The 25478-nt window shown below is 33.1% G+C and overlaps 3 protein-coding genes across 3 annotated transcripts in view; 2 read left to right on the top strand and 1 right to left on the bottom strand.

Moving 5' to 3' along the window:
• LOC143432211 (protein krasavietz-like) overlaps window positions 1-25478 on the top strand; it is a 215391-nt gene that overhangs the window by 142223 nt on the left and 47690 nt on the right. The window lies entirely within an intron of this gene.
• LOC143432225 (uncharacterized) lies at window positions 6837-8989 on the bottom strand. The gene is made up of 4 exons (XM_076908996.1): window positions 8362-8989; window positions 7489-8274; window positions 7140-7457; window positions 6837-7054 (listed from the first exon to the last, which is right to left on the bottom strand). The coding sequence occupies exons 1-4, from the start codon at window positions 8987-8989 to the stop codon at window positions 6837-6839; spliced, it is 1950 nt and encodes a 649-aa protein (XP_076765111.1).
• Window positions 17174-20691, top strand: LOC143432204 (uncharacterized). Its single transcript, XM_076908967.1, has 6 exons — window positions 17174-17550; window positions 17961-18411; window positions 18671-19110; window positions 19558-19653; window positions 19811-19940; window positions 20063-20691. The coding sequence occupies exons 1-6, from the start codon at window positions 17214-17216 to the stop codon at window positions 20526-20528; spliced, it is 1920 nt and encodes a 639-aa protein (XP_076765082.1). The 5' UTR covers window positions 17174-17213; the 3' UTR covers window positions 20529-20691.

The following is a 25478-nucleotide window of genomic DNA, read 5'->3' as shown; positions in this document are numbered from 1 at the left end:
TGTGTCTAGGAAAAAATTTTTAACAATTTTTAAAAACCTAGTTATATGTCGGTTTTGTTTTTGTTGGGGGGGGGGGGGGGGGGGGTTAGTGTGTTAGTGTGTTAGGGTGTTAGTGGGGCTTATTCTATGTTAGTGCTGTTAGTTTTATTTTATTTTACAGGCTATGTACAGACTATTTACAGGATAATTTTAAGTTTAACGGGGAGGGCTGGTGATTTGAGGAGGTTGTAGTATCGGGCGAGGGTTGCTGTTGCTTTTTTGTTTGCTGTTGCTATGTGATGTTTCCATGTTAGTTTACTGTCGATGTGAATTCCGAGAGTTCGCGGCGTTTTAGCACCTGGCCAGTGCCTTGTGGGGGGAAGAGCTAGCAGAGTACAAGGCAATGTCGTCCGCGAATCCTGCAATATTTGTCAGTTTTGGTAGGTTGTGGAAGATGTGGGCAGTGTACAGGTTGAAGAGAGTTGGAGAGAGTACTGATCCTTGTGGAACTCCTGCCTCTATCGTGTGTGTTAAGGATTTTTCGTGGCCGATCCTTACTGCAATGCTTCGGTTTGTGAGAAAGGAGTGGAGCAGTTTGATTAGAGGTTCCGGTATTTTGTTTTCTATTAGTTGGTGTGTTAGTCCTTCGATCCAGATTGAGTCGAAAGCTTTTTCGGTGTCGAGTAGGATTATAGCGGTTGTGTTTTTCAGCGACATTTGCGTTTTTATGTCGCTTGTGACTCGCAGCAGTTGGTGGGTGGTTGAATGATTGTGTCTGAATCCATATAGGGTGGCAGGTATGGTGTTTTGTTTCTCAAGGAGTACGTTGAGTCAGGATAGGATGATTTTTTCGGCTACCTTGGAGAGGGACAGGAGTAGACTGATGAGTCGGTAGCTCGATGGGAGGGAGGGGTTTTTGTTTGGTTTTGGAATGGGGATTATTGTAGCGTGTTTCCAAGTATTGGGGAAGAAGTTGTGTGTGAGGGTGGCATTGATTATGTAGATCAGTCTGACTATTGCTTTTTGAGGTAGGTTTTTAAGCAGGATATTGTGGATGTTATCGTGTCCTGGCGCTTTATTGTTTTTTAGCTTCTTTATTATGTTCCGGATCTCTGTGGGTGATGTTGCTTTGATACGGTGTGTGGAGGGGGGATTGAGTCTGTGAGTATCGTTTAGTAGTTTGCTGGTACGTGCATTTATTTGAGCTGTAAAGGATTGGTTGCCATTGTTACGTGCAGTTTGGTGGATTTTTGCGTAATGTATTGCTAGTGTTTCTGCTTTGTCTCTGTCGGTATACGCTGTGGTGTTACTGGTAATTGGGGGGTTTTGGTGGGGGTTCGGTTGGTTAAAGTATTTGGCTATTTTCCAGAATTTTTCGTTTATGTTTAATGAGCGGAGCTTGTTTTCCCATTGTAGGTTTCTCCATTGCGTTAGTTGGTGATGTACGTGTTTAGTGAGTGCGTTGTATATAGTTTTGAGGACTGGCTCTTGATGTCTTTGCCAGAGTGTTCGGGCCTTGTTTTTAATTCGGATGGCGTGTATTATGTGTGGGGGTAGAGTTTGTGTGCGTAGGTTGTGGCGTTTGTGTGGGATAGTTTGCGTCGCTGCCTGCGTTATGATTTTGTTGAAGGAGACTATTTCGGGATCGATGTCTTCAGCAGAGTGTATAGTGGCTTTCGTGTTTGGGATTAGGTCGTTGATTGTTTTTCTGAATTTTTTCCAGTTTGCTGCTTTGAATTGTGGTCTGTTATGTTGAGGATTTAGTGGAGGGGGGCGGGCTGGAAGGTCGTAGATGACTGGTAGGTGGTCCGAGAAGCCGGCTGTAATAGCACAGTATACAGTAGCGCAACTTGCCCGATTTTGTGTTACAAAATTTAATGTGTCAGTGCCATCTGAACTTCTGCCTCACTTGCTCTTTAGTTTTTCTTTCTCTCTCTTTCTTAGCAAACAAAAAGACGATTGAATATCTAACCAAACCTGAAGCTGAATTTGGAGGGAATTCAATATCTGTTGAAAGCTGCTTGAAAGCGTTGAAGCACGTTCAAACTATTTCGAAGATTTTAGGAGAAAAAGGAAAGGAAGCAAAAAAGAATCAATTTAAAATAGTTGTTAATTTCTAAAAGTATTTTGATTAATAATTTAAGGAAATTGTTAATTTATATAAATATTTTAAATTATATATTCTCTTTGGAAGCACTTTGATCTTAGCTTTGTTTCAGATGTTGCTGCATTAATTTTATAATTAAAAAATGTGACATAAGAAAGAAGTCAAATTGTGCAATACTGGGATGCTTAAAACAATTCAACGTGAAGCAACATTATTTTAAATTTCCAAAGGAACAAGACAGGTATAACATGTCTTATAATATGCCTTATGATTTTTTGATGCCATGCTTCTTTTGAGTAGTATAATATAAATATATGTAATTAATAAAGTTAAAGCTAGCCTTCATCCAGATGCTGTTCCAACACTATTATTGGGACGTGATACTAAACAACAGTAAGTTTAATAATAATTGTTAGTTTGACATAATTTCATTTAATGATTAAATTATTTGACACAATTTAATTTAATAAATAAATTCTTTTCAGAGATAATACAAATGTAATTGCAAAACAAAATGTAGCTACAGAAAAAGGAGAACTATCTAGGTATGTGAAATTGTATTTCATATTTTTTTGTTATAATTTTATATACAATTTTATAGTTCTATAATATATATCTCTTTTGTTGTAGTAATACATATGCAGAAGAGGCTGTAAAAGTTGAAGAAGAGAATAGGTAATATATACTAATAGAATAATTAAAATTATATTTTATATTGTTTTGTAATTTTCTATACATATTTTTTTGTTTTAGTAATACATATGCAGAAGGGGCTATAAAAGTTGAAGAAGAGAATAGGTAATATATATTAATAGAATAATGAATTTATGTATTTTTAATTAGTAAATTTATAAATTATATCTAAATTATTTTCAGGAATACAAAAACCTCTAAAATAATTCTGCCAACTTGCCATTCTGCTGCTAGTAATTTCGAGACAGAAGTAATGAAACCTTTTTCACGCTTTTATTGACTTTCTTTTCTTTGATTTGTATCGAGGTGGATCGAGTAGCTAAGATATAAATCAATCAAAAGATTGTACAATGAAAGTATATGCAATTTTATTTTTTGTTTTTTGTCTCCTCTTTTGGTTTGTATTGAGGTGGATCGAGTAGCTGAAATATGAAACAAGAAAGGAGTTGGAAGAAATGAAAAATAGGTTGCAATTTTTATTAAAAATATGATATCTTCGTTTTTTTCATTAATGAAACCTTTACTTTTAAGATATTATATGTTTGTTACCGATATATTTGTATACATAGGTATTAAGTATATATAAAATAACTTTAAAATAAATTTTAAAATAAAATATACAATGTATAATATATTTTTTGTATTTTTCATTATATTTTTTCTTGTTTATCTTGTATAATATTTATGTTCTTACATTTTTATAGTTATAGTAACATGTGTATTTTATATTTTTTCGATTTTTGCTTTCTTTCCTTGTTTTTCAGTGTATTAGAAATAATACATTTATTATTTTTATTAAATTTTGATTAACTAAACGTAAAAATAAGTTGGGCAGATAGAGAGTAAAAAAATGCAAGTGAGATTGAAATCCAGGTGGCACTGCGATTTGGTTCATATAGAATCTTGCCATTGTGGTTTTGGGACTGGCAGTGCCAGAGCCTGTGTCTTGCATTGAGGTCCCCTATAAGTACTGTGGGACCGTTTCGTAAAAGAATGGTGATGGTTTGTGTTGTGAGTTTATTTCGTGGTGGATTGTAGATTCCTATTATTGTGAGGTAATGTTTGTGTAGCCTGGCTTTAATGGCTGTTAATTCTATTGTGGTGCTGTCAGGGGTTGCGATAGGGATTGTGTGATGTTGTAGATGATTTTTAATTAAGATAAGTACGCCTCCCCCCTGGGAGGGTCGGTCGTACCTGTGTGTGTTGTCTTGGGTGTGAGGTGGGTTTCAGTGATGATGGCAATGTCGATCTGGTTTGCGTTGAGTAAATGACGGAGTTCGAGTGCATGACTGCTTAGTCCCTGTATGTTGTAGGTCATGAGTTTGTATGTGTGATGTGTTTTAGGGGCCATTGTGTTCAAAAATGCGTGCGTATTTGATTAAAATTTGCGCCTTGTCAATACCTGATGTTGCCTGTTTGAATTCGCTAATTAGTGTCTTGATGTCGTGTATAAGTTGGTATATATTGAGCTCTTTCAGTTCTTCGTAAAGTTCCCTCAGGTCAGCTGCGAGTCCGGTGGTAGGTTGGTTGTTGGCCTGAGTGAGCCTCGGAGGTTGGGCTGCTGTTGACCTCGGTGGCGGGGAGGGGGGGGGGGGGGGGGGTATCCTTCGCCTTGCAATGTCGGCGTAAGATACGCTGGTGATGGTTCTGCTGGCGTATTGGGAAGCAAGGGGTGTATGGTTTGTGATTTGTGGAAGTCTGGATGGAAGACGCGTAGTCTTTCTCTCTGCGTAGGCTGCACGTGCTGGGCATTGTCTGTAGCTGGCCACCTGTGCGTTGTTGCAGTTTGCGCACTTGACGGTGTTGGATGTCCTGTTGCAATCCTTACTGCTGTGATTTTGACTACACCTTACACAGCGTGTCTTAAGGTTGCAATGACTGCTAGAGTGTCCGAAAAGCTGGCAGCGGAAGCACTGGGTTACCGTGCTTCTCGCTGTGTACTTCTCGAACGTATACTTATGGTGTAGAATTGCATTTATTGTGCGTAGTTGGCCCAGCGTTATATCTTGGTCCGTTACGACTATGTACAGAGGGAGAGCAGTTTTTGTGCCTTGTTCGCTCGTTCTTGTCATTTGGTGCACTGTGACTGTTTTATTAAGAGTCTGTTCCAGGTCAGCTTTAATGTCCTCCGCAGAGAATGTACCTGGTAGTCCCTGCATAACATATTTTCTTTTTTGTTCGTTCTTGTATCCATAGGTATGGAATTCAGTGTTTTTTCCCTTCAATAGTTGTGTGATTTTTTGGTGGTTGTATATCGTTTTTACGTGGATTTGGGTGGTTCGTCCAGTATTTCTTAGATAGTACTGGTTAGTTATTTTGTTGAGCTCGCCGATGAAGGATTTGATGTCTGTCGGCGTCCCATTCAGAACTAGCGGCGGTGGTCTTTCCCTGATAGGGGCTTCCGGTGGATTTTCGGGTGCCTGGCTAAGCAGTGCGAAGGAATTGGCTGTGGGTACATTGGCGATGGTGGCTTCAGTTTCCATGGGTGCTGGGGAGGCTGCTTTCTTTGTTGACTGAATTTGTTTCAGTACTTCTTTAGCTTGGGCCGGGGGGATGATATGGACCTTGGTCCTGTATGAAGGTTCCTGGTTTCATTATGCTTGAGCTGGATTGTGTGGCGAGGTCCGCATTCTTAATAAGTGGCGTGTACTTGGTCACTTTATATCCTGTTTTGCACTATTTTTATAATGTCTATGTAGTTTTTTATTCTACTTCTTTGCGTTCACTTCCTGTCTTAGCACTACACTTCGCGTCGCTGGTAGTCGCGGCGCGCTTAACTGTGAGTTGACAGTGCGTATCGCATTTTATGACTTTGTTAGCAGTTTTCGGGAAGGCAGCCGATTTTTGGACAACCTTACGCTTCGGAGGTCAGGACGAGAATGCCATGCTACCGAGGAGTTAAACAATGGTTCAATTTTATGATGTGTACTTAACCGAAACATTTTCTTTTGTTATAACCGCCAATATTTATATGCGTTTAGTCTATGTTTATCCTTTACATCTATTCTGGACAGCTTGCAATTAAATCTCATAATGGGATTGCTGGATTGGATGTTCCTATTGTAAGTGATTTTCTTCTCATACGTTTTTCTATTTACGTGATAAATGATTAGAATGTTATCCGTGTTCTGTATGTAACCTTCGCTGTCCAGGTAGATAAAGGATTCAGGTGGAGTGTATCCGGTTTTCATTGCCTTTGCAAAGTACAATGGATTTGGATACGTGGAACTGTAGATGAAGCTATTGGACGTTATATTATTGATATTTGACCAGTGGTTTCTTATAAGCTTTAATATGAACAAGTCTATCCTGATAAGTTTTGCTTCTTCGTAGAGTTTGCAGTTGCTGATCATTTTCTTGTAGTTGGATTCCGGTGATCCGTATTTGTTAAGGCAGGCTCTCAGGCATTTCCTCTCGAAGATCCGTAGCTTTTCCATGGTGCCTGCGCTAATGTTGAACCAGATGGGGCAGCCGTACGTCAGGATGGGTCTTACTAGTATATCTTGTAACAGAGAATTTTAACGCATTTATCGAGGTCTTGGGAATAAAAGAGTCTTTTGTAGATAAGGAAGGCTTTTTGCGCTTTTTCTATTTGGATTAGGATATGGTCGTTATAGTTTAATTTAAAATCTAAATGAAGGCCTAAGTAACGAACGATGATGTCTTTCCGTGATATTTTGTTGTTCGTGTTACTATTGTCGCGAATGTGAAATTTCGAGGCGTATGTTCTTACGTCTTGGTTCGCGTCCGAGATTTTCGATATATATGGTCTGAACAAGATCGTTTCGCATTTATTTATATTTACTCTTAGTTTCCAGATTTGGAAGTAATCCTGCAGCTTATTGAATATTTCTTGTAACTGAATCTGTAATTTTGAAACTTTATTATCGCGGATGTAAATTAGAAGATCGTCCACGAATGCTATTGCCATTTTGTTGTCGCCGTTATTTAGGCCGTATAATCTTAAAAGATCGCTTATGAATATATTAAACAAGACAGGAGAGTTCACCGTGCCTTGTTGTAGGCCATTGTCTATATTGAAAGCTCTACTTGACTTTTATGGTCCGTTTGTTACGTAAAATTTTTTATCATGTAGCATGTTCCATAAAAGTTTTATCAAAGGAATAGGAAAATCCTTTTTGAGGAGTTTGTAAAAGAGTCCATCCAGCCAGACTGTGTCAAATGCTTTTTCTAGATCTATCATCACTGCTCCGATGCAGTCGCCCGCGTTCCTGGCCCAGCAAATATCGGATGTAAATTTCGTGATCGCGTGAACTGTGGAATGTTTATGTCGGAAACCGAATTGGCATTCAGGAATTATATCGCTCGAGTTGCTGAAGTTAACAATCGAATCGTTTACTGGTTTCGAAGACTTTGCTAATGTTTGGAAGAAGACTGATCGGACGATAACTATTAGGGTCACTACTGTCTTTTCCTTTCTTTTTGATTGTTATTAATTTGGCAGTCTTCCAAGCTGCCGGAAAATGTGCCGAATGTAGGCAATTGTTAAAAAGAATTGTATAATGGAATATGTATTGTCGCGGTAAGTGTTTTAATACAATATTCGGAATTCCGTCAAAGCTTGCCGATTTTTTATTATTTAAATTTCTGAAGGTGTTCTCTAGCTTAACAAATGAGGTGAAGAAGTTGGTAGGGATTGACTTCACGTTTGGGCAGTCTGCTGCGTTTGAGTCTGTGAATGTACATACTGTAATGTTCTCGTCTCTGTCTCTTTGTATTTTTTGTCTCAGAGAATTTACTTTCTGTTGGATCAAATTGGAGAGTTGTGGTTTTCCCATGTGTGCGTTTTAGGTGTGGACCGATTCGAAATAGGTGCCGAGAACGTCTAGCTTGTGAACTGTGTTTATGATAAGAAGTCTGTCGTGTTCGATCGGTAGATTTTGTGGGCTGATTCTGGCTCTTCTTAGGAGATCTGTGTTGGAGGTGTGGATTTTCAGGATGTTTATTTACGGACGGGAATAGTTCGCTGGGATTTTTGATGGAGATTTTACTAACCTTTCTTGACCAGTAATTACTTATTGACTCTTGAAGGGCTTTCTTAATCTCGTATCTAATTATTTTGAGTGTTTCTTTGTACATGCTAACTACGGAGTTGTAGGCTGAGGTATAATTCCATGGGTTCGTCAATCTGTTAATCTGGGTGATTGTGTAACTTTTTTGTTTTCGGAGGTTTTTAATTTTAGGTGTAATGTATTTGTCTGTGGAGTTTTTGTCATGGTCTATTCGCGGGACAGTGGTTTCGATAGCCTGCAGGATGCTTTTGTTTAGTGTATCAATGTGATTATCAATTTCGTTTGTCGTTAAATTTCTGTTATTGGGGATAATCTGCTGGTGGTGGTTGATTAAAAAGTCATTAAATGTTGTCCAGTCAGTACTGCTGAAGTCATACTTGATTAGTGGGATTGTCTCGTCGAATAGGAAGTACTCTGTCGATGATATAGATATGGTTAGTATGGAAGCTCTGTGGCCGCTGTCTTATTTGAAGGATTTAAGCAGGTTAGGCCCCTCCGTGTTGAGGTAGGAAATTCTATTATCAGCGAGGCAAAGGTCGATGAATGCACCGCTTTTTGGATAGGAGGGGACTGCTGTTCTGTATAGTTCTATTTTATATGTGATTTGGTTTTCTAGGATCCATTTGTTCAGAGAGACCCCGCGTGCGTTATTAATTGAGTTTCCCCATGCATGATGTTTGGCGTTTAGATCGTCGGCTAGTATGTAGTAGTTGTCCGGTTTATTTAATTTTAAGGTGTCGAAAAGTTCTTTTAGTTTCATCATAAATTCTTTCTTACAATTGCTAGTCGCGTATGCCGCTACTAGGTAAAGTTTGCGGTTGTATTGAAATTTTAATTCTAATACTGTGGACTCGAAACAGGTACTGTTTTTGACGCAGTATGGCTGGATGTTTTTAAATTTGATGTCGTTACGGATTATTATTGCCGTACCTCCTGCTTGTTTTGAGTTTACTCTATCTCTTCTAATCAAGCTATAATTGTTAAAACTAATTTTGTGTCTCGAATTTAGTTTTGTTTCCGATAACAAAACTACATCCGGTTTGTATTTAGTTAGACAATCCAGGAGAGTGACTCTTCTTTCATTCGTTATTATGGAGTTTACGTTAATTTGTACTATATTGAGGTCGTGTAAAATCAATTTATTTGTTTGGTTTTGAGTTTGCGAATTGGAAGGCATTTTACCAATTTATGTTGAGGGCTTCTGCGATAATATCTATTTTGTTCGCGGTTGTTGTGATACTATCGGCTAACTTCGCGATTTGTGTGCTGATTGTGTGCGCAATAATTTTCTTTATTTCATCTAAGAACGAGGGTTGATTTATCGCGTTTGTGTTTGTATTTATGTTTATGGGTGTTTGTGTTTTCGTTGTGCCGTAATTTGAACGGTTGGTTTGTTTGATGTGACCGCGCTGTACGAGATATTAGATTTTACTATATTATTGTATGCAATGGCTTTTTTTTTCATTTGGTCCAGTTTTGTTGATTCCTTTCCTCTATTTTTCGTTTTAATTCTTTTAACTTTGGGCATCCTCGATAGGAAGCAGGGTGCCCGTACTGTTTGCAATTAATACAATGGCTCTGACGTTACCCCGCCTTTTACGTCAGTGTCCATTTTACTAGATCGCGGACATTCTCCTGGATTGTACGGCAGCTCGCATTTCACGCATCTATATTTTAGATTGCAATTCAATGCAACATGTCCGATACGTTGGCATCTCTTACACTGTATTCGGTCTTTTTTAATTAATTTCTCCCATGTGACTAGGGAGTGTAGCACAGTTCTAATTTGTTTTAAATTGTTTATTTTACTATCCTGTGATATTTGTACTAGGTACATTGGCAGATTTTTCCCTTCGTTTCTCGATCGTTGCGTTGAAAATTTTTTTACTGATAGGAATTTAACGTTTTCGATTTGTTGATCTTCTAGATTATCTAATACTATTTCGGGTTCAAAGTCGTCTTCTAGATTTTTTAATAATACTGTAACAGCTTTTTCTTGTTTTGGAGTATATGTGAAATATTCTGTGTTGCTGAACTTTAATAGTGTACATATTTCTTTGTTTAATGTTACGTTTTCCGTGTATAAGAGATGCTTCGTATTGTTAATTTTCTTTATATAAAAGTTTTTTGTCAAAGTTGGCGAACGTTAACTATTGATGGTAAAAATATTAATCTCAAAAATAACCGCTTTGTTATAAACGCATTATAAATTCAGTTTTCGAAGTCCCTACATTTATTGTTACTCGGTGTCAGTCGGAACAGATTGTTCGATGTATTGCTACTAATTTTATCATGTGTATCTTATCTCGCAAATTGTAATTGTTATAATACCCTTCAAGCAGTGTTTATTCACACTGAAGTAAACGGTAAATATTACGCATTCCTCTACTGTTTAAAATACGTATGTTTCATTTACTACCAAAACCGTAAATGTTATCGCCGTTCTCTACTTTCTATGACCTTCAATGGCTTTATGTTACTGGTGACTGAACTGGTTTTAAAATGCTCTATCGTAATACGGAAGCAAAAACATACCAATTCATTTAGAAAAGTGAAGGTGACCTTCAAATGTCCGACATACCTCCACTTACAAAAAAACTATTTTCGCCAACGGATGACCTCCTTCTTACTATGCAATTTTATATCAGCAAAAATTTCTGTAAGCCTTATAGTTTCAAAGATATCTGAAATGCTAATAGTTACTACTCCACCCTGTATAAAAGAGATGATACTTCATAACTATAAGGATAATACACAGTGGTCTAATTTTACAGCAATAGTATATTTATTCAGCTCTAACTAAATCTACTCTCTTCCAGGTCTTTCTAAAATCTGCTCGTCTCCTTTCGCCTACGCTTTTTAATTCTCCGATAGCCGATTCTCTATCTAGGATAGGCGTTGTCCTTCCTGGCGAATTAGGTGCCTCTCGAAATTTCAACACCTACTTTCTCATCCCCGTCAAAGAACTCTGTTCTTATCCCTTTACGGGAATTTCCTGGCTCTCTGACGATGACCAGGTTTTATGGTACACGCTTCACTCGGATTCCGTCTTGGTCTCTTTCGACAGGTCAAGTATTTTAACCATCCTGGCTAAATTTATACACAATACAAAATTTAAGTTCAATCTTCACAATCTGTTTGCTAGATAATCTGCACTCTTTCCCATATTCTTACATATAAAACACACATACAATCATTATAACATTACATCCTTCACATACACCCCTAATCAATTAGTTAAGTTAGCTTTCCTCTTTCTCTCTTTTTCTTCTTTTCGCTATACATGGTTGCACTTCGTCCACTGCTACTACTTCCTTATCTGGTATTTGTATTATTTGAAATCCTTCGCTGCCTTCAATAACATACCTATTGCAGTCAAGGCTCTTCGTTCTTTGAAAGAAGTTTTCTATTAACGCCCGCGGTTGTTTCGGTGTTACGAATCCTATAATCGGCCTCCTTATACACTAAGGGATCTTTTCTTTTACTATTATAATGGGCTCCGTTTTTTTTCTGATTCTTAATGGTGTGTCCCTAATTTTTTCTAAATCCCTTTTGTCGTCTATTCATCTAAAATAGATCGCGGTTTTTCCTTACTTGTAAAGGAGAGTTTGCTGGGTCTAAAACTAATTGTTTGTTCGTGCCTCCGGACTATTTTTATTCCGTACTGTATTTTTTTTCTTCTCTGACCGCGTTGGTCTTGTTTATGCTTTTAATAGTTAATATTTGCCTCGATGGTACAGTCTAAATTTTCGTTTTCCAATTTCGCTCCTTTCATCGTAATTGTTAGATTTACGTCCCACCCTATTTTTATGGATGAATGCGATACAAAATCCCTGTCCACTAAGATACAGCATTGAAGTTCAGGTAGCGCTGTCAAGAGCGTACGTCCGTCTCCTACGCAGAATAAGGAATGCTACATTATGTTCAACTTAAACTAGACTTAATTGTTATATACATTGGATTTAGAATATGTATAGAAAATGGCAGAACATAAAGTAAATACAATTAATGTTGGGTCAGGGTAGAGATAAGGTAGAAGAAGGAGGATAATGTAGAAAGGAAGAAGGTTGACGGTGGAGGAAGAAAGAAGAACGGAGCGAGAGGAAGGAAAGAAGTCGATTTATAACGTGTGGTGGCTATTTAGAAATAATATGGGTAAGTGAAAAAGAAAGAAGAATTGCGGATTTGTAGAATATTTTACATTGACTTTGAAAACAGGCTTTGGTTTTAGTTGTTTATGTTATAGCTATCAATATTTTGTTGTATTGTGTCTATGTTTGTCCTTCAAGTCTATGCTGGATAGCTTATAGTTAAATCTCATGATGGATTTCTGGAAATCTGTATTCCTGTTATAGGTGATGGTTTTATTGGTAGCTTTCCTAAATGCGTGGTAAATTAGTGGTATGTTTCTTAAGTTTTGTACATATTCTTCGCTGTTTAACCCTTTAACCTACAACTACGGGCGTAGCCCGTACCATGATCGGACCAAAAGTAAATATTATGGGCATAGCCCGTAGTACAATGATCGGGCCAAATATAAATATTAGCGGCGGTGCCCTCCTAAAGTTATAAATATCTGTAGAATATTTGATAAGTAAAAACAACCTGATGCAATAATAATGGTAGATGCAAATACTACAAAAAATTTATTTATACAAAAATCAGTAATACAAAATTAATAATCTGCAGTGGTGTGATACAATTCGAAACATTTTGGTAAATGAAAGGGAACTTTGCATTTCTTACACTCCTACGTTGTTTATTTTATTGGCAAACTCTACAAGGTTTTGACGGTCTTAATTTTGATGCTGTTGGGTCAATATATTTTGTCTTCGTTCTTTATAATTCGGCTTTGGCATATTCTCTAATAGTGATTCGGCTATGTTGATCCTATAGTCAACATAACATTGTTTCTTCCCGTTATTTATTTTGTTGCATAAAATGTATGAATTAAAAAGACCAATATTAAACAGATAAAAAAAAATTTGTTTATATCCTTTCATGTATTTCCTCATTACTGGAAAGCATGCTAATATTTGGTCTTGGAGATCAATTCTATTCATTCCTTTATTGTACTTTGTAATACAATTTGGTTTTGGAGTACAATTGGATCCTTGTGTAATCATTTTTGTCTTTCCATTTTATAGCGAGTATTCAGTTGCAGCTTCTTATTGCGTATTCCCCCCTTTTTAATTTTACATTACACAAATCTTTTGGCATATGCTTCGTATTTCCACGTACTATGTCAATTACATTTGTTTTATAATTAAACAATAATGTCATAAGCAATTTGGGGGAAGAATACCAGTTATCTATGTATAAAATATGACCCCTGTGCAACACTGGCTCTTTCACAACACTTTCCGAAGCGCTATCATCACGGTTTATTTTACCATAGCAATAGCCTGAATTGGACTCACACAATTTATAAAATTTAACGCCAAACCTTGCCCTTTTTGATGGGTTAAATTACCTATAGGGTAGGCTTGGTAGGCCCCTTGAATTTCATGAGCGATTCATCAATAGCAATGTCTTCTTTCATTATATATACCACTTTAAATTTTTGGTTCAAAAAATTGATCACAGATTTAATCTTACTCAATTTATCTGTATTGGCAACCAGATTATTGTTTGCGAAATGCAAACACCTTGTAATTTGTAGATATCTTTTCAAAGGCATTGATTTTCTAAATATCAACGTTTCAATAACAGCCCTCTTCGACCAATTCATTTGTATTCTTGGTTTTCTTACCTGTGCCATTATTATGGACAATGCGAAATATCTTTTACTTTCGTTAGAATCTATAGGAAACCAAGTTTCATCGATTTCTCGTGTTCTGCGTGGATTCGCTTGTATTTGATTTGTATACCGGTTAGTTTCGATTACAATATTTTTTCAGAAGATGTCATCAAATATTATATTAAATATATCTAATTCTCATCTACTTCCTCGTAATTAACGTAAGGCCTCTCTTATGCCAGGAGTCATTGTACAGTCCCAGATTTTTGAACTATTTCTTATTTCTTTCTAAAGCCAGGGCTCTGATAGTTGATCGTCGTCAGAAGTACCATCAAGAACTAATCGCATGCATTTTTCTTGAACAGAACGTATAATATCACTACTGTCACTTTCGGTACAGAAATTTTTAGCACAATTCTCACTGCTCTCATCACAAAATCTTTTTCTTGAAAACATCTTGTGGGAATGCTTCTCTAGAATTTATGAAAATAAATTTCGATGTGCGAATGTGACCAAGAATAACTTCTGACTGATCACGATATGAAGAGATAGTAAGAATATATCACGAGCCTTGTCTGTGCTATTTGTAGTGGGGCAAATTACAAACCGCGACCGTCGTACCACGAGCGATGCCCGTAATATTTAAGAATGGTCCGATCATCGTACTACCACAGTATACAGTAGCGCCACAGTATACAGTAGCGAAACTCTCTGTCGGCACCTTTGATGTCGGTGTACCATAAAATTGAGTACGCATGCGCGACAGAAGCAACCAAATCGCAGTGCCACCTGGATTTCAATCTCACTTGCATTTTTTTACTCTCTATCTGCCCAACTTATTTTTACGTTTAGTTAATCAAAATTTAATAAAAATAATAAATGTATTATTTCTAATACACTGAAAAACAAGGAAAGAAAGCAAAAATCGAAAAAATATAAAATACACATGTTACTATAACTATAAAAATGTAAGAACATAAATATTATACAAGATAAACAAGAAAAAATATAATGAAAAATACAAAAAATATATTATACATTGTATATTTTATTTTAAAATTTATTTTAAAGTTATTTTATATATACTTAATACCTATGTATACAAATATATCGGTAACAAACATATAATATCTTAAAAGTAAAGGTTTCATTAATGAAAAAAACGAAGATATCATATTTTTAATAAAAATTGCAACCTATTTTTCATTTCTTCCAACTCCTTTCTTGTTTCATATTTCAGCTACTCGATCCACCTCAATACAAACCAAAAGAGGAGACAAAAAACAAAAAATAAAATTGCATATACTTTCATTGTACAATCTTTTGATTGATTTATATCTTAGCTACTCGATCCACCTCGATACAAATCAAAGAAAAGAAAGTCAATAAAAGCGTGAAAAAGGTTTCATTACTTCTGTCTCGAAATTACTAGCAGCAGAATGGCAAGTTGGCAGAATTATTTTAGAGGTTTTTGTATTCCTGAAAATAATTTAGATATAATTTATAAATTTACTAATTAAAAATACATAAATTCATTATTCTATTAATATATATTACCTATTCTCTTCTTCAACTTTTATAGCCCCTTCTGCATATGTATTACTAAAACAAAAAAATATGTATAGAAAATTACAAAACAATATAAAATATAATTTTAATTATTCTATTAGTATATATTACCTATTCTCTTCTTCAACTTTTACAGCCTCTTCTGCATATGTATTACTACAACAAAAGAGATATATATTATAGAACTATAAAATTGTATATAAAATTATAACAAAAAAATATGAAATACAATTTCACATACCTAGATAGTTCTCCTTTTTCTGTAGCTACATTTTGTTTTGCAATTACATTTGTATTATCTCTGAAAAGAATTTATTTATTAAATTAAATTGTGTCAAATAATTTAATCATTAAATGAAATTATGTCAAACTAACAATTATTATTAAACTTACTGTTGTTTAGTATCACGTCCCAATAATAGTGTTGGAACAGCATCTGGATGAAGGCTAGCTTTAACTTTATTAATTACATATATTTATATTATACTACTCAAAAGAAGCATGGCATCAAAAAATCATAAGGCATATTATAAGACATGTTATACCTGTCTTGTTCCTTTGGAAATTTAAAATAATGTTGCTTCACGTTGAATTGTTTTAAGCATCCCAGTATTGCACAATTTGACTTCTTTCTTATGTCACATTTTTTAATTATAAAATTAATGCAGCAACATCTGAAACAAAGCTAAGATCAAAGTGCTTCCAAAGAGAATATATAATTTAAAATATTTATATAAATTAACAATTTCCTTAAATTATTAATCAAAATACTTTTAGAAATTAACAACTATTTTAAATTGATTCTTTTTTGCTTCCTTTCCTTTTTCTCCTAAAATCTTCGAAATAGTTTGAACGTGCTTCAACGCTTTCAAGCAGCTTTCAACAGATATTGAATTCCCTCCAAATTCAGCTTCAGGTTTGGTTAGATATTCAATCGTCTTTTTGTTTGCTAAGAAAGAGAGAGAAAGAAAAACTAAAGAGCAAGTGAGGCAGAAGTTCAGATGGCACTGCGATTCGGTGCCCTGTTTCGCGCATGCGCATTAAATTTTGTAACAAAATCGGGCAAGTTGCGCTACTGTATACTGTGACCCTAGCCCGATTTTTACCACGGATGCAGTTCCAGCCGTTGCCATTGGCTCTCCATTCGTTGTGTTCTCTATGATATTATAACATATGTATTTTGTTTTTTATTTTTTTTTACTTTTGCTTTTTTCCCCTTATTTTTCAGTGTATTAGAAATAATACAACTATTATTTTTATTAAATTTAGATTAACTGGATGTGAAAATACGTCGAGGAGACATAGAAAGAGAGCCTAAAAGTAAAATGCGAGTGAAACAAAAGTTTAGGTGACGTTACGGGACAATCGTAATGATGTACCTGTTACTGAAATTACGTGACAACTTACTTATCTCGCACATGCGCAATCCATTTTGACCAACAGTAACATCAAAGACGCTGGCATAGAGTTGTCCTATTGTATGGTGCACAGTGAGGTTATATTGTAATTTTAATGATCACAGATGGCTCACTAAACAGTCGAAGCAAAACGATTACATACATACTTATCAATCGGCCATGGGTCTAAGTTTGTTTAGTGTCACACGTAACAACAGAATCAATGAGAATCAATATACGTATATTATTTACAAGTTATTTTCAAAGATACCCCAACATTATTAATAAACAGTTTTCGGTTCATTATAGAGTAACAACGGTACAAATATATTGTGAGAACTATATTGATAAGTAAGTATGTAACTTTGGAGGTTAGAAAAAGTTACAATTGACTTTTATAATGTAATTTAATTAAATTTGACTAAGTACATATTTGTTATCTTTCATTATCCGTATCAGTATTTCATTATCAATTGTATGTTCATTGTTATTAATTGCACCTATCTTTCATACCTTATCAATATGCTGTGATATGCAAAGACTATTTCCACCTTGTACTTATTTCCTTCATAAAATGTTCCAATGCTAAAATAGATTCTTCTGAACGTATGTTTTTGTGCTGTTATTGTTACATCAGTGTATTAAACTTTATTAAATTATGTTTGCAGATTGTAATAAATTTACACATTAAAAAAATGAAACGAGCACGTATAAAGGCTATGGTCACAGTTCCAGCCCGAAGAAAAGCAACACAAGATATACCTGTTACTGAAATTACTAATTTCACTCAACAGAATGAGAAGAATAAAAGTATATCTGATAATATCTGTACAACAACACAACAAAATGTAGAAAATGTTTTTCAGGAAAAACAAATACAAAATGATTTAGAGTTAGCAGAACAAATACAAGATGAATGCAAGGATATTGATCAACAAAGTAAGGAATGTCAAGTTAAATTTATGCAAAACTTCGAAGATCCAAAAAAAAATGCTGTACAGCCAGTAGAAAGTACAAACACAACAGAAATTAGTGAGTATAATGTGTTATTGTAACCTGTTCTGCATTCTCTGTGTTTATATTATGTAGATTGGGAAGATGTGTTGTATTGCTGCAAACAGCTAAAATATTATGAGAATGATTGGAATAAATGTTCTGTATTATTAGACTTAATTGTATATTAAGTCCTTTACATTTTTTCTGCTTCCTAACCTTCTAGCCTTTTTCATTTCTGTTTTATTGGTTCTCTATTCCTTGTTTTTCTGTTTCTTCTTAATCCTTCTAATAATACTATAAAATCTTTTTGTTTTACTAATTGAAATTAATATTTTCTCCTCATCCCTCCTCCCTTCCCCTTTTTTTACCTATTTTAGTAACCTTTTTCAAATTTAGCAGGTAACAAAAATAATGAAGAATAACAAAAACATTTCTTAATTTTTTAGATTTTCCCACAAAATTAACACAAAATCGCTGCAGTTTTGTGAAACCAGCACCAAAATTTGATTGTGACAGTAGTAGAATAAGAAGAAACAGTATACAAGGGTGTGGAATAAGTACAAATGAATTTGAAGATGATAAAAAAATGCCTTCTACCATTACTAATAATATAAGAAATGATTCAGTGCAATCAATGCAAAATACAAAAGATGTTGCTATTAATAATATCAAGAATAATTTAACGTCAAAAATAGGACAGAAGAGACGTATTTTAGTTTCAGAATCTGCAAGAAAACTAGCAGAGGCTAGAAGAGAATTTCATTTAAAGCATGAAAATAAAACTCCAGACAGAAGTAAACTTACAATGTACGATTTAATATATTATAATCCTATTACTAATCCCATGAAGAAGACTAAAGAATCTACAATGACAACAAGAAAATTACTGGAATGTCAGTAAGTAATTAAGTACTGTTACTGTAACATTAAAGACAAGACTGTCACAAGTGTATTGCTTCGAATTATTAAAGAAATTGTATGGATTCCTACTCTTTTAAAATGTTAAAGCAAATATTTAAAAAATATAAAAAAATGTTTCAAATTCTGTAGCATTTGATAATATCCAAATAAAAAGAAAAGATAACCTGATCCTTAAGAAAAAAATAATTGAAAATAATAGAAACTTCAAACAATAAACAAATATTGATTTTTGCAGATCAGAAGAACTTCAGGAAGATGAAGAAGAAGATGAAGATGATCCATCATCCGCAATGCCAGTACCTCAAGTGAAAGTTGGGCCAAATGGTGAATTAATAATAGATGAACAAAGTCTTATTATAGAACAAACTAATGCAAAGAAAAGTAGAGAAGTACTAGCAAAAGAAGCAATTATAGATGATGATAATAGTGGAAATGGATTTTATAAGCGGCGTAAAAAAAGTAAAGAATGGTCCAAATGGGAAACTTTAAAATTTTATAGAGCATTAAATACAGTTGGTACAGACTTTCTATTGATGCAAAGTCTTTTTCCAAATAGAACAAGACAAGAAATTAAATTGAAATTTAAAAAAGAAGAAAAAATAAATAGAAATTTGGTTGAAAAAGCACTTGCACACCATCAAGAGTTCAATACTGAAGTACTAGAACAATCAATAGGTAAATTTAATTTTAAATTACTTCACATCTCTTTATGTTTCTTTTTTAGAACAATGAAACTGAATTATATTATTTTATACAAGATATCTTTTAAAACGTTGGATGAATGAATTACATAAAATAGATAAAGAACATGTAGGTAAAGAAGAATATAGCGAAGCTATCTATTGTGTCTTTATTTACAAATATATCCTGATCTTAATGTTATCAAACTGCGTGTACACTTATCATATATGGTATGCCAGAAGGATTAAATATGTCATTATTCAGTAATTATCAATTGAAAAATATTTGTAATGAAATTCTATGCAAGGGAACTCACTAGATAATTACATTTTGGTCTTTTTATCTATATTTACGTGTCACTGTTTTAAGATGAAATTTATATTATTAGTATGCAGTTCATCTATGGATTATAATGTACTATATTTATTTCCTCACTAACAGCTTCAGAAAGAGAGTATTTCAATGCACAAGAGAAACAGAAACAGCAAAGAACTAAAGAAAAGAAACGTACAAAATCAAGTAAAAAGCGAAAATGCAGTAAGTTAGAAAATAAATATGAATACTGGATTTTCACTGCACTTAAAAAAAAAGATATTTTAAATATTTTTAACTAATTTTACTAACATATATCTATCAACTTATATACTGCATTATGTCTAATAAATTTAACATTTGTTTATTAATTAATTTTTAGGAATTGTGGCATCCAGTATTGCAGAAATGGATGCATCTGATAAAGAAGAGGAAGAACAAGAGGAAAGGGAAGAATATGATTTAATAGAATATGAAAAAGATACAGAAAAAATGATGGATGTCAACAAATTGTAAGTAAAATAAAATTTAAAAGTGTAAAAAAATGAGTTTTTTAAACATTAAAAGAAAAGTTTCATTAACTGCAACAAATGATGCTGAACCATTAAGTAAGTTCGTGTAACAATTTTCATAGTGATGCGGAAGTTTATCGCGTGAGACCAACAAGATCTGGAAGATTACCAAAAATAAGAAAATTGCAAGGACCAGATATAAATACGCTTGATAGTGAAAGATTAAATGATTGTCTCGATGATCATGAAATTGCAGTTTCACCAGATGATAATTCGAAAACTACAGAAAGTATAACTATCGGCAGTAGTACCAATCCTGATTCGGAAACTCATCACCCAAATTCCCTTAAAACAGTTATACCAAATATTGGTAGTGTAGAACCAGGATCCTTAGTTATTCTATCAAAGGAATCTTTGGAGGAACCTGGTAAAAGTGTCTTGCAAGTTTACATGATTAGTTCGGACGTTAATTCTCAAAGTCTTGAAAAATCCAACATCACACCTATGAATATATCACCAGAACTCTTAGCAACTGTAACTGCTAAACTGTCCGATGCTGAGTCAGTTGCAGTAAAAGAGTTTGAATAGTTTATTAAAATTGACTACTTAACTTAGTGTACATTGTGATTAACTGATCTGTATATCTTTATCATCTAAAATAACTTTGGTATTTTTGAAAGTAGACTGAAATGCTTTAATAAAATTAAATTAGCTTTATAGAAGGAATTCCTTTAAAAGAAATATTTTTACGCTTCAAAAACATCAACGTTTTTTTTCATAATATAATTAATTTACTTGTTTTATATAACACTATAAATAATATAATACACAGGCAAAAAAATTTTGATCACCTACATTCTTTGACTTAAACATGGAAAATTGCATTTTTACAAATTTTAACTTTTCTGAAAATTAAAAATGTTTTACGTTATTTGCTCATATAAAATAGCATAAAATGTATGATGCTAGAGTCGCTTGCATTATTTCTTGTTAGTGTAGTAAGTGTTCAAAGCTATTACCGTAAATGTAAATATGTAACGCCCCAGAAATATAATCAATGTAAAGGAAGGTGTTATTTGGAGCTTTTGGTTTCACGCCTATCAATATGATTTCAGTGCTTGGATTTATGGCACTAAAAAAGTATGAGAGATGTAAATGTCGAAAAATACAGATGCATTTTATCCTAAAACCCTAACTAAACTTATCAATAGGATTGCAGGTGATATTCTCTATATTATATACATATATGAGGCGAAAAAATGTATTCAAGTACATATATACAAAAATAAGAATACAAGCGAAAATTTACGAAAATCAGAGAATTTTTATAGAGTTCTGTTATAAACATTTATGTACATCCAATAAACTTCAAATATTATAGAAAAGATGGAAAGTTCAGTAAATCTTTTTTTTTTATTCAAATTATTAAGAGAAAAATATAAAAAGATAAAAATATGATGTAACAAAAGTGTACGTATAGTTTAAGCAAATCATATAAATTATAAAAATACAAAGGACCCTATTCAAAAACCATATGTTTTCGCTCCCAACCAATTTTCTTTAAACTTTGCATATTTGTAGATCTATTGTGTCACCAATTGTCAGTGTCTCCATCTGTCGGGCTCTTTAATGGGGGGGGGGGGGGGGGGGGGGGGTGTCAAAGTATACATTTAACGAAATCTTTCGGAGGCTATTATTTTCGACTGAAAAAAGTTATCGACCTGAATTTTATGTCAAAAAATCACAAAAAAATTAAGCTTTCGAAAGCTATATCATTTTTTCTTTTTTCAGAATTTTTAAGTCATTTTTTATGCATATCTCTAGTTTCTGGATTAGTGAAAAATCGAGAAAAATTGCTATACCAAAAAAAAAAATTTCCCCAGATTTTAACGAAAAATTCAGTATAGGAAGCTCATTTTATGCTCTTTAAATGGTATAAATCTTACCCTGGGGAAACTTCTTGTTTAAAAGTTATAACATAAAATTCGTGTCGATGCCCAACCCAGACAACACAAGATAAGATCACAGTATACAGTAGCGCAACTTGCCCGATTTTGTTACAAAATTTAATGCGCATGCGCGAAACAGGGCACCGAATCGCAGTGCCATCTGAACTTCTGCCTCACTTGCTCTTTAGTTTTTCTTTCTCTCTCTTTCTTAGCAAACAAAAAGACGATTGAATATCTAACCAAACCTGAAGCTGAATTTGGAGGGAATTCAATATCTGTTGAAAGCTGCTTGAAAGCGTTGAAGCACGTTCAAACTATTTCGAAGATTTTAGGAGAAAAAGGAAAGGAAGCAAAAAAGAATCAATTTAAAATAGTTGTTAATTTCTAAAAGTATTTTGATTAATAATTTAAGGAAATTGTTAATTTATATAAATATTTTAAATTATATATTCTCTTTGGAAGCACTTTGATCTTAGCTTTGTTTCAGATGTTGCTGCATTAATTTTATAATTAAAAAATGTGACATAAGAAAGAAGTCAAATTGTGCAATACTGGGATGCTTAAAACAATTCAACGTGAAGCAACATTATTTTAAATTTCCAAAGGAACAAGACAGGTATAACATGTCTTATAATATGCCTTATGATTTTTTGATGCCATGCTTCTTTTGAGTAGTATAATATAAATATATGTAATATATAAATTAATATGTTATTGATAAAACTAATACAATTTTATATTACAGATGGTTGAAATGGGTAGATGCATGTAAAAGATATGATCTATTATCTAAAGGTCCACAATATTCATTTAACAATATTCGTCTGTGCCATTTACATTTTGTGGAAAAATTATTCAGAATTAATAAAGTTAAAGCTAGCCTTCATCCAGATGCTGTTCCAACACTATTATTGGGACGTGATACTAAACAACAGTAAGTTTAATAATAATTGTTAGTTTGACATAATTTCATTTAATGATTAAATTATTTGACACAATTTAATTTAATAAATAAATTCTTTTCAGAGATAATACAAATGTAATTGCAAAACAAAATGTAGCTACAGAAAAAGGAGAACTATCTAGGTATGTGAAATTGTATTTCATATTTTTTTGTTATAATTTTATATACAATTTTATAGTTCTATAATATATATCTCTTTTGTTGTAGTAATACATATGCAGAAGAGGCTGTAAAAGTTGAAGAAGAGAATAGGTAATATATACTAATAGAATAATTAAAATTATATTTTATATTGTTTTGTAATTTTCTATACATATTTTTTTGTTTTAGTAATACATATGCAGAAGGGGCTATAAAAGTTGAAGAAGAGAATAGGTAATATATATTAATAGAATAATGAATTTATGTATTTTTAATTAGTAAATTTATAAATTATATCTAAATTATTTTCAGGAATACAAAAACCTCTAAAATAATTCTGCCAACTTGCCATTCTGCTGCTAGTAATTTCGAGACAGAAGTAATGAAACCTTTTTCACGCTTTTATTGACTTTCTTTTCTTTGATTTGTATCGAGGTGGATCGAGTAGCTAAGATATAAATCAATCAAAAGATTGTACAATGAAAGTATATGCAATTTTATTTTTTGTTTTTTGTCTCCTCTTTTGGTTTGTATTGAGGTGGATCGAGTAGCTGAAATATGAAACAAGAAAGGAGTTGGAAGAAATGAAAAATAGGTTGCAATTTTTATTAAAAATATGATATCTTCGTTTTTTTCATTAATGAAACCTTTACTTTTAAGATATTATATGTTTGTTACCGATATATTTGTATACATAGGTATTAAGTATATATAAAATAACTTTAAAATAAATTTTAAAATAAAATATACAATGTATAATATATTTTTTGTATTTTTCATTATATTTTTTCTTGTTTATCTTGTATAATATTTATGTTCTTACATTTTTATAGTTATAGTAACATGTGTATTTTATATTTTTTCGATTTTTGCTTTCTTTCCTTGTTTTTCAGTGTATTAGAAATAATACATTTATTATTTTTATTAAATTTTGATTAACTAAACGTAAAAATAAGTTGGGCAGATAGAGAGTAAAAAAATGCAAGTGAGATTGAAATCCAGGTGGCACTGCGATTTGGTTGCTTCTGTCGCGCATGCGTACTCAATTTTATGGTACACCGACATCAAAGGTGCCGACAGAGAGTTTCGCTACTGTATACTGTGCAAGGGTAATGCTCGTCCCCAGCTTCCACAACGGCACAATTGTGCCGTTATATAGTAGTATTAATACCAGTATTGAAAGCGTGTCAGGACTATCGTACTAACATCGTAATATGCGCTAACTCAATACGGCGATTTTTTCCGCAAAGTCGTTAATTACTTTTTCGTAAGAATGTATACACTTATTTTATAAATATTTTTTTTTAACTCATCGTTAAAAATTCATGCAACAGAGGGTTATATTACTTTTAGTAATTTCTACAAACGATAAAACCATGTACCACAAGAATATATGTACCAAAGAAAGAGAAATAATTACGTTCATTATTTCCACCTGCAAATAGTGATACGCTAGTAAAGTAAACGTAACTTAATTAGTTCAACATTTTATAAGTAAATGTATCATTTATTACATTTCTTTAAACAATATGCTGTCATCGTATTTAATACTCTCTATTGGCATGAATTTTCCTGACGAATTGAAAAAATATATATGGCTCTCTCAGTAACTATAAATGTTGGCAAAGAACTACCAAAACGTCTGTCAGTACTCGTATGCGGATATCTAAACTCTGACGTATTTAATTTGTACGGATAACAGGTGGTTCCCCATTATCAAATGTGACGCTTACGCCAATACAAAAAAAATTTTTGAATGGAACGATGACATGCGTGTCACGCTGGTGCTGGCGCAGTGTCATCCGCACGCGTGCTACGCTGGTGACTAGAACGTGCTGCCACTGCGTGCCTGCATTTTAGCTAACAAGTGCGGACGTAGATGACTACGGATCTGCTGACACTCCTCGGAAGTGTCGCTACAGTGTATGGTGTCGCCACCATCTTATCATTATTCATATGTATATATATATATATATATATATATATATATATATATATATATATATATATATATTTCTATAATTTAATTCAATATTGCTGTCTATTAATATTAAATTATTATATAAATTTTTAAAATTATATTTAGAGGGGATATTTAATCGATTAGCTGTTAAATTATGTATTAAGTGCAAATAGGTGATAGTTTTAAATTTATTATTAGTTAAATTATTTAAATTATATAATATTAATGACATATTATATAAATTAATATTTAAAATAATTTAAGTAATATGTAATAATTAATATAGAATATTATAAATATTGATAAAAGTTAATAATAGAAATAAATTTTATTAAAGATAAAATTAGTGGTAGCAATAGCGGTTGAACTACTTTTTGCAATTAATTTTTTGTAATATGATTAAAATTTAATTATATATTAGTAATTAAACAAATTAATTTAAGGTGAAATAATGAATTAATTTAAAATATAAAGTTATTTTTCCAAATTAGTGTGGCGTCTACGATTCCGCGTATTTCCAG

Source organism: Xylocopa sonorina, unplaced genomic scaffold (assembly GCF_050948175.1).
Source record: "Xylocopa sonorina isolate GNS202 unplaced genomic scaffold, iyXylSono1_principal scaffold0059, whole genome shotgun sequence".
NCBI lineage: Eukaryota > Metazoa > Arthropoda > Insecta > Hymenoptera > Apidae > Xylocopa > Xylocopa sonorina.
The sequence above is the reverse complement of the archived record's forward strand: the minus strand, read 5'-3'. Positions and strand labels throughout refer to the sequence as shown.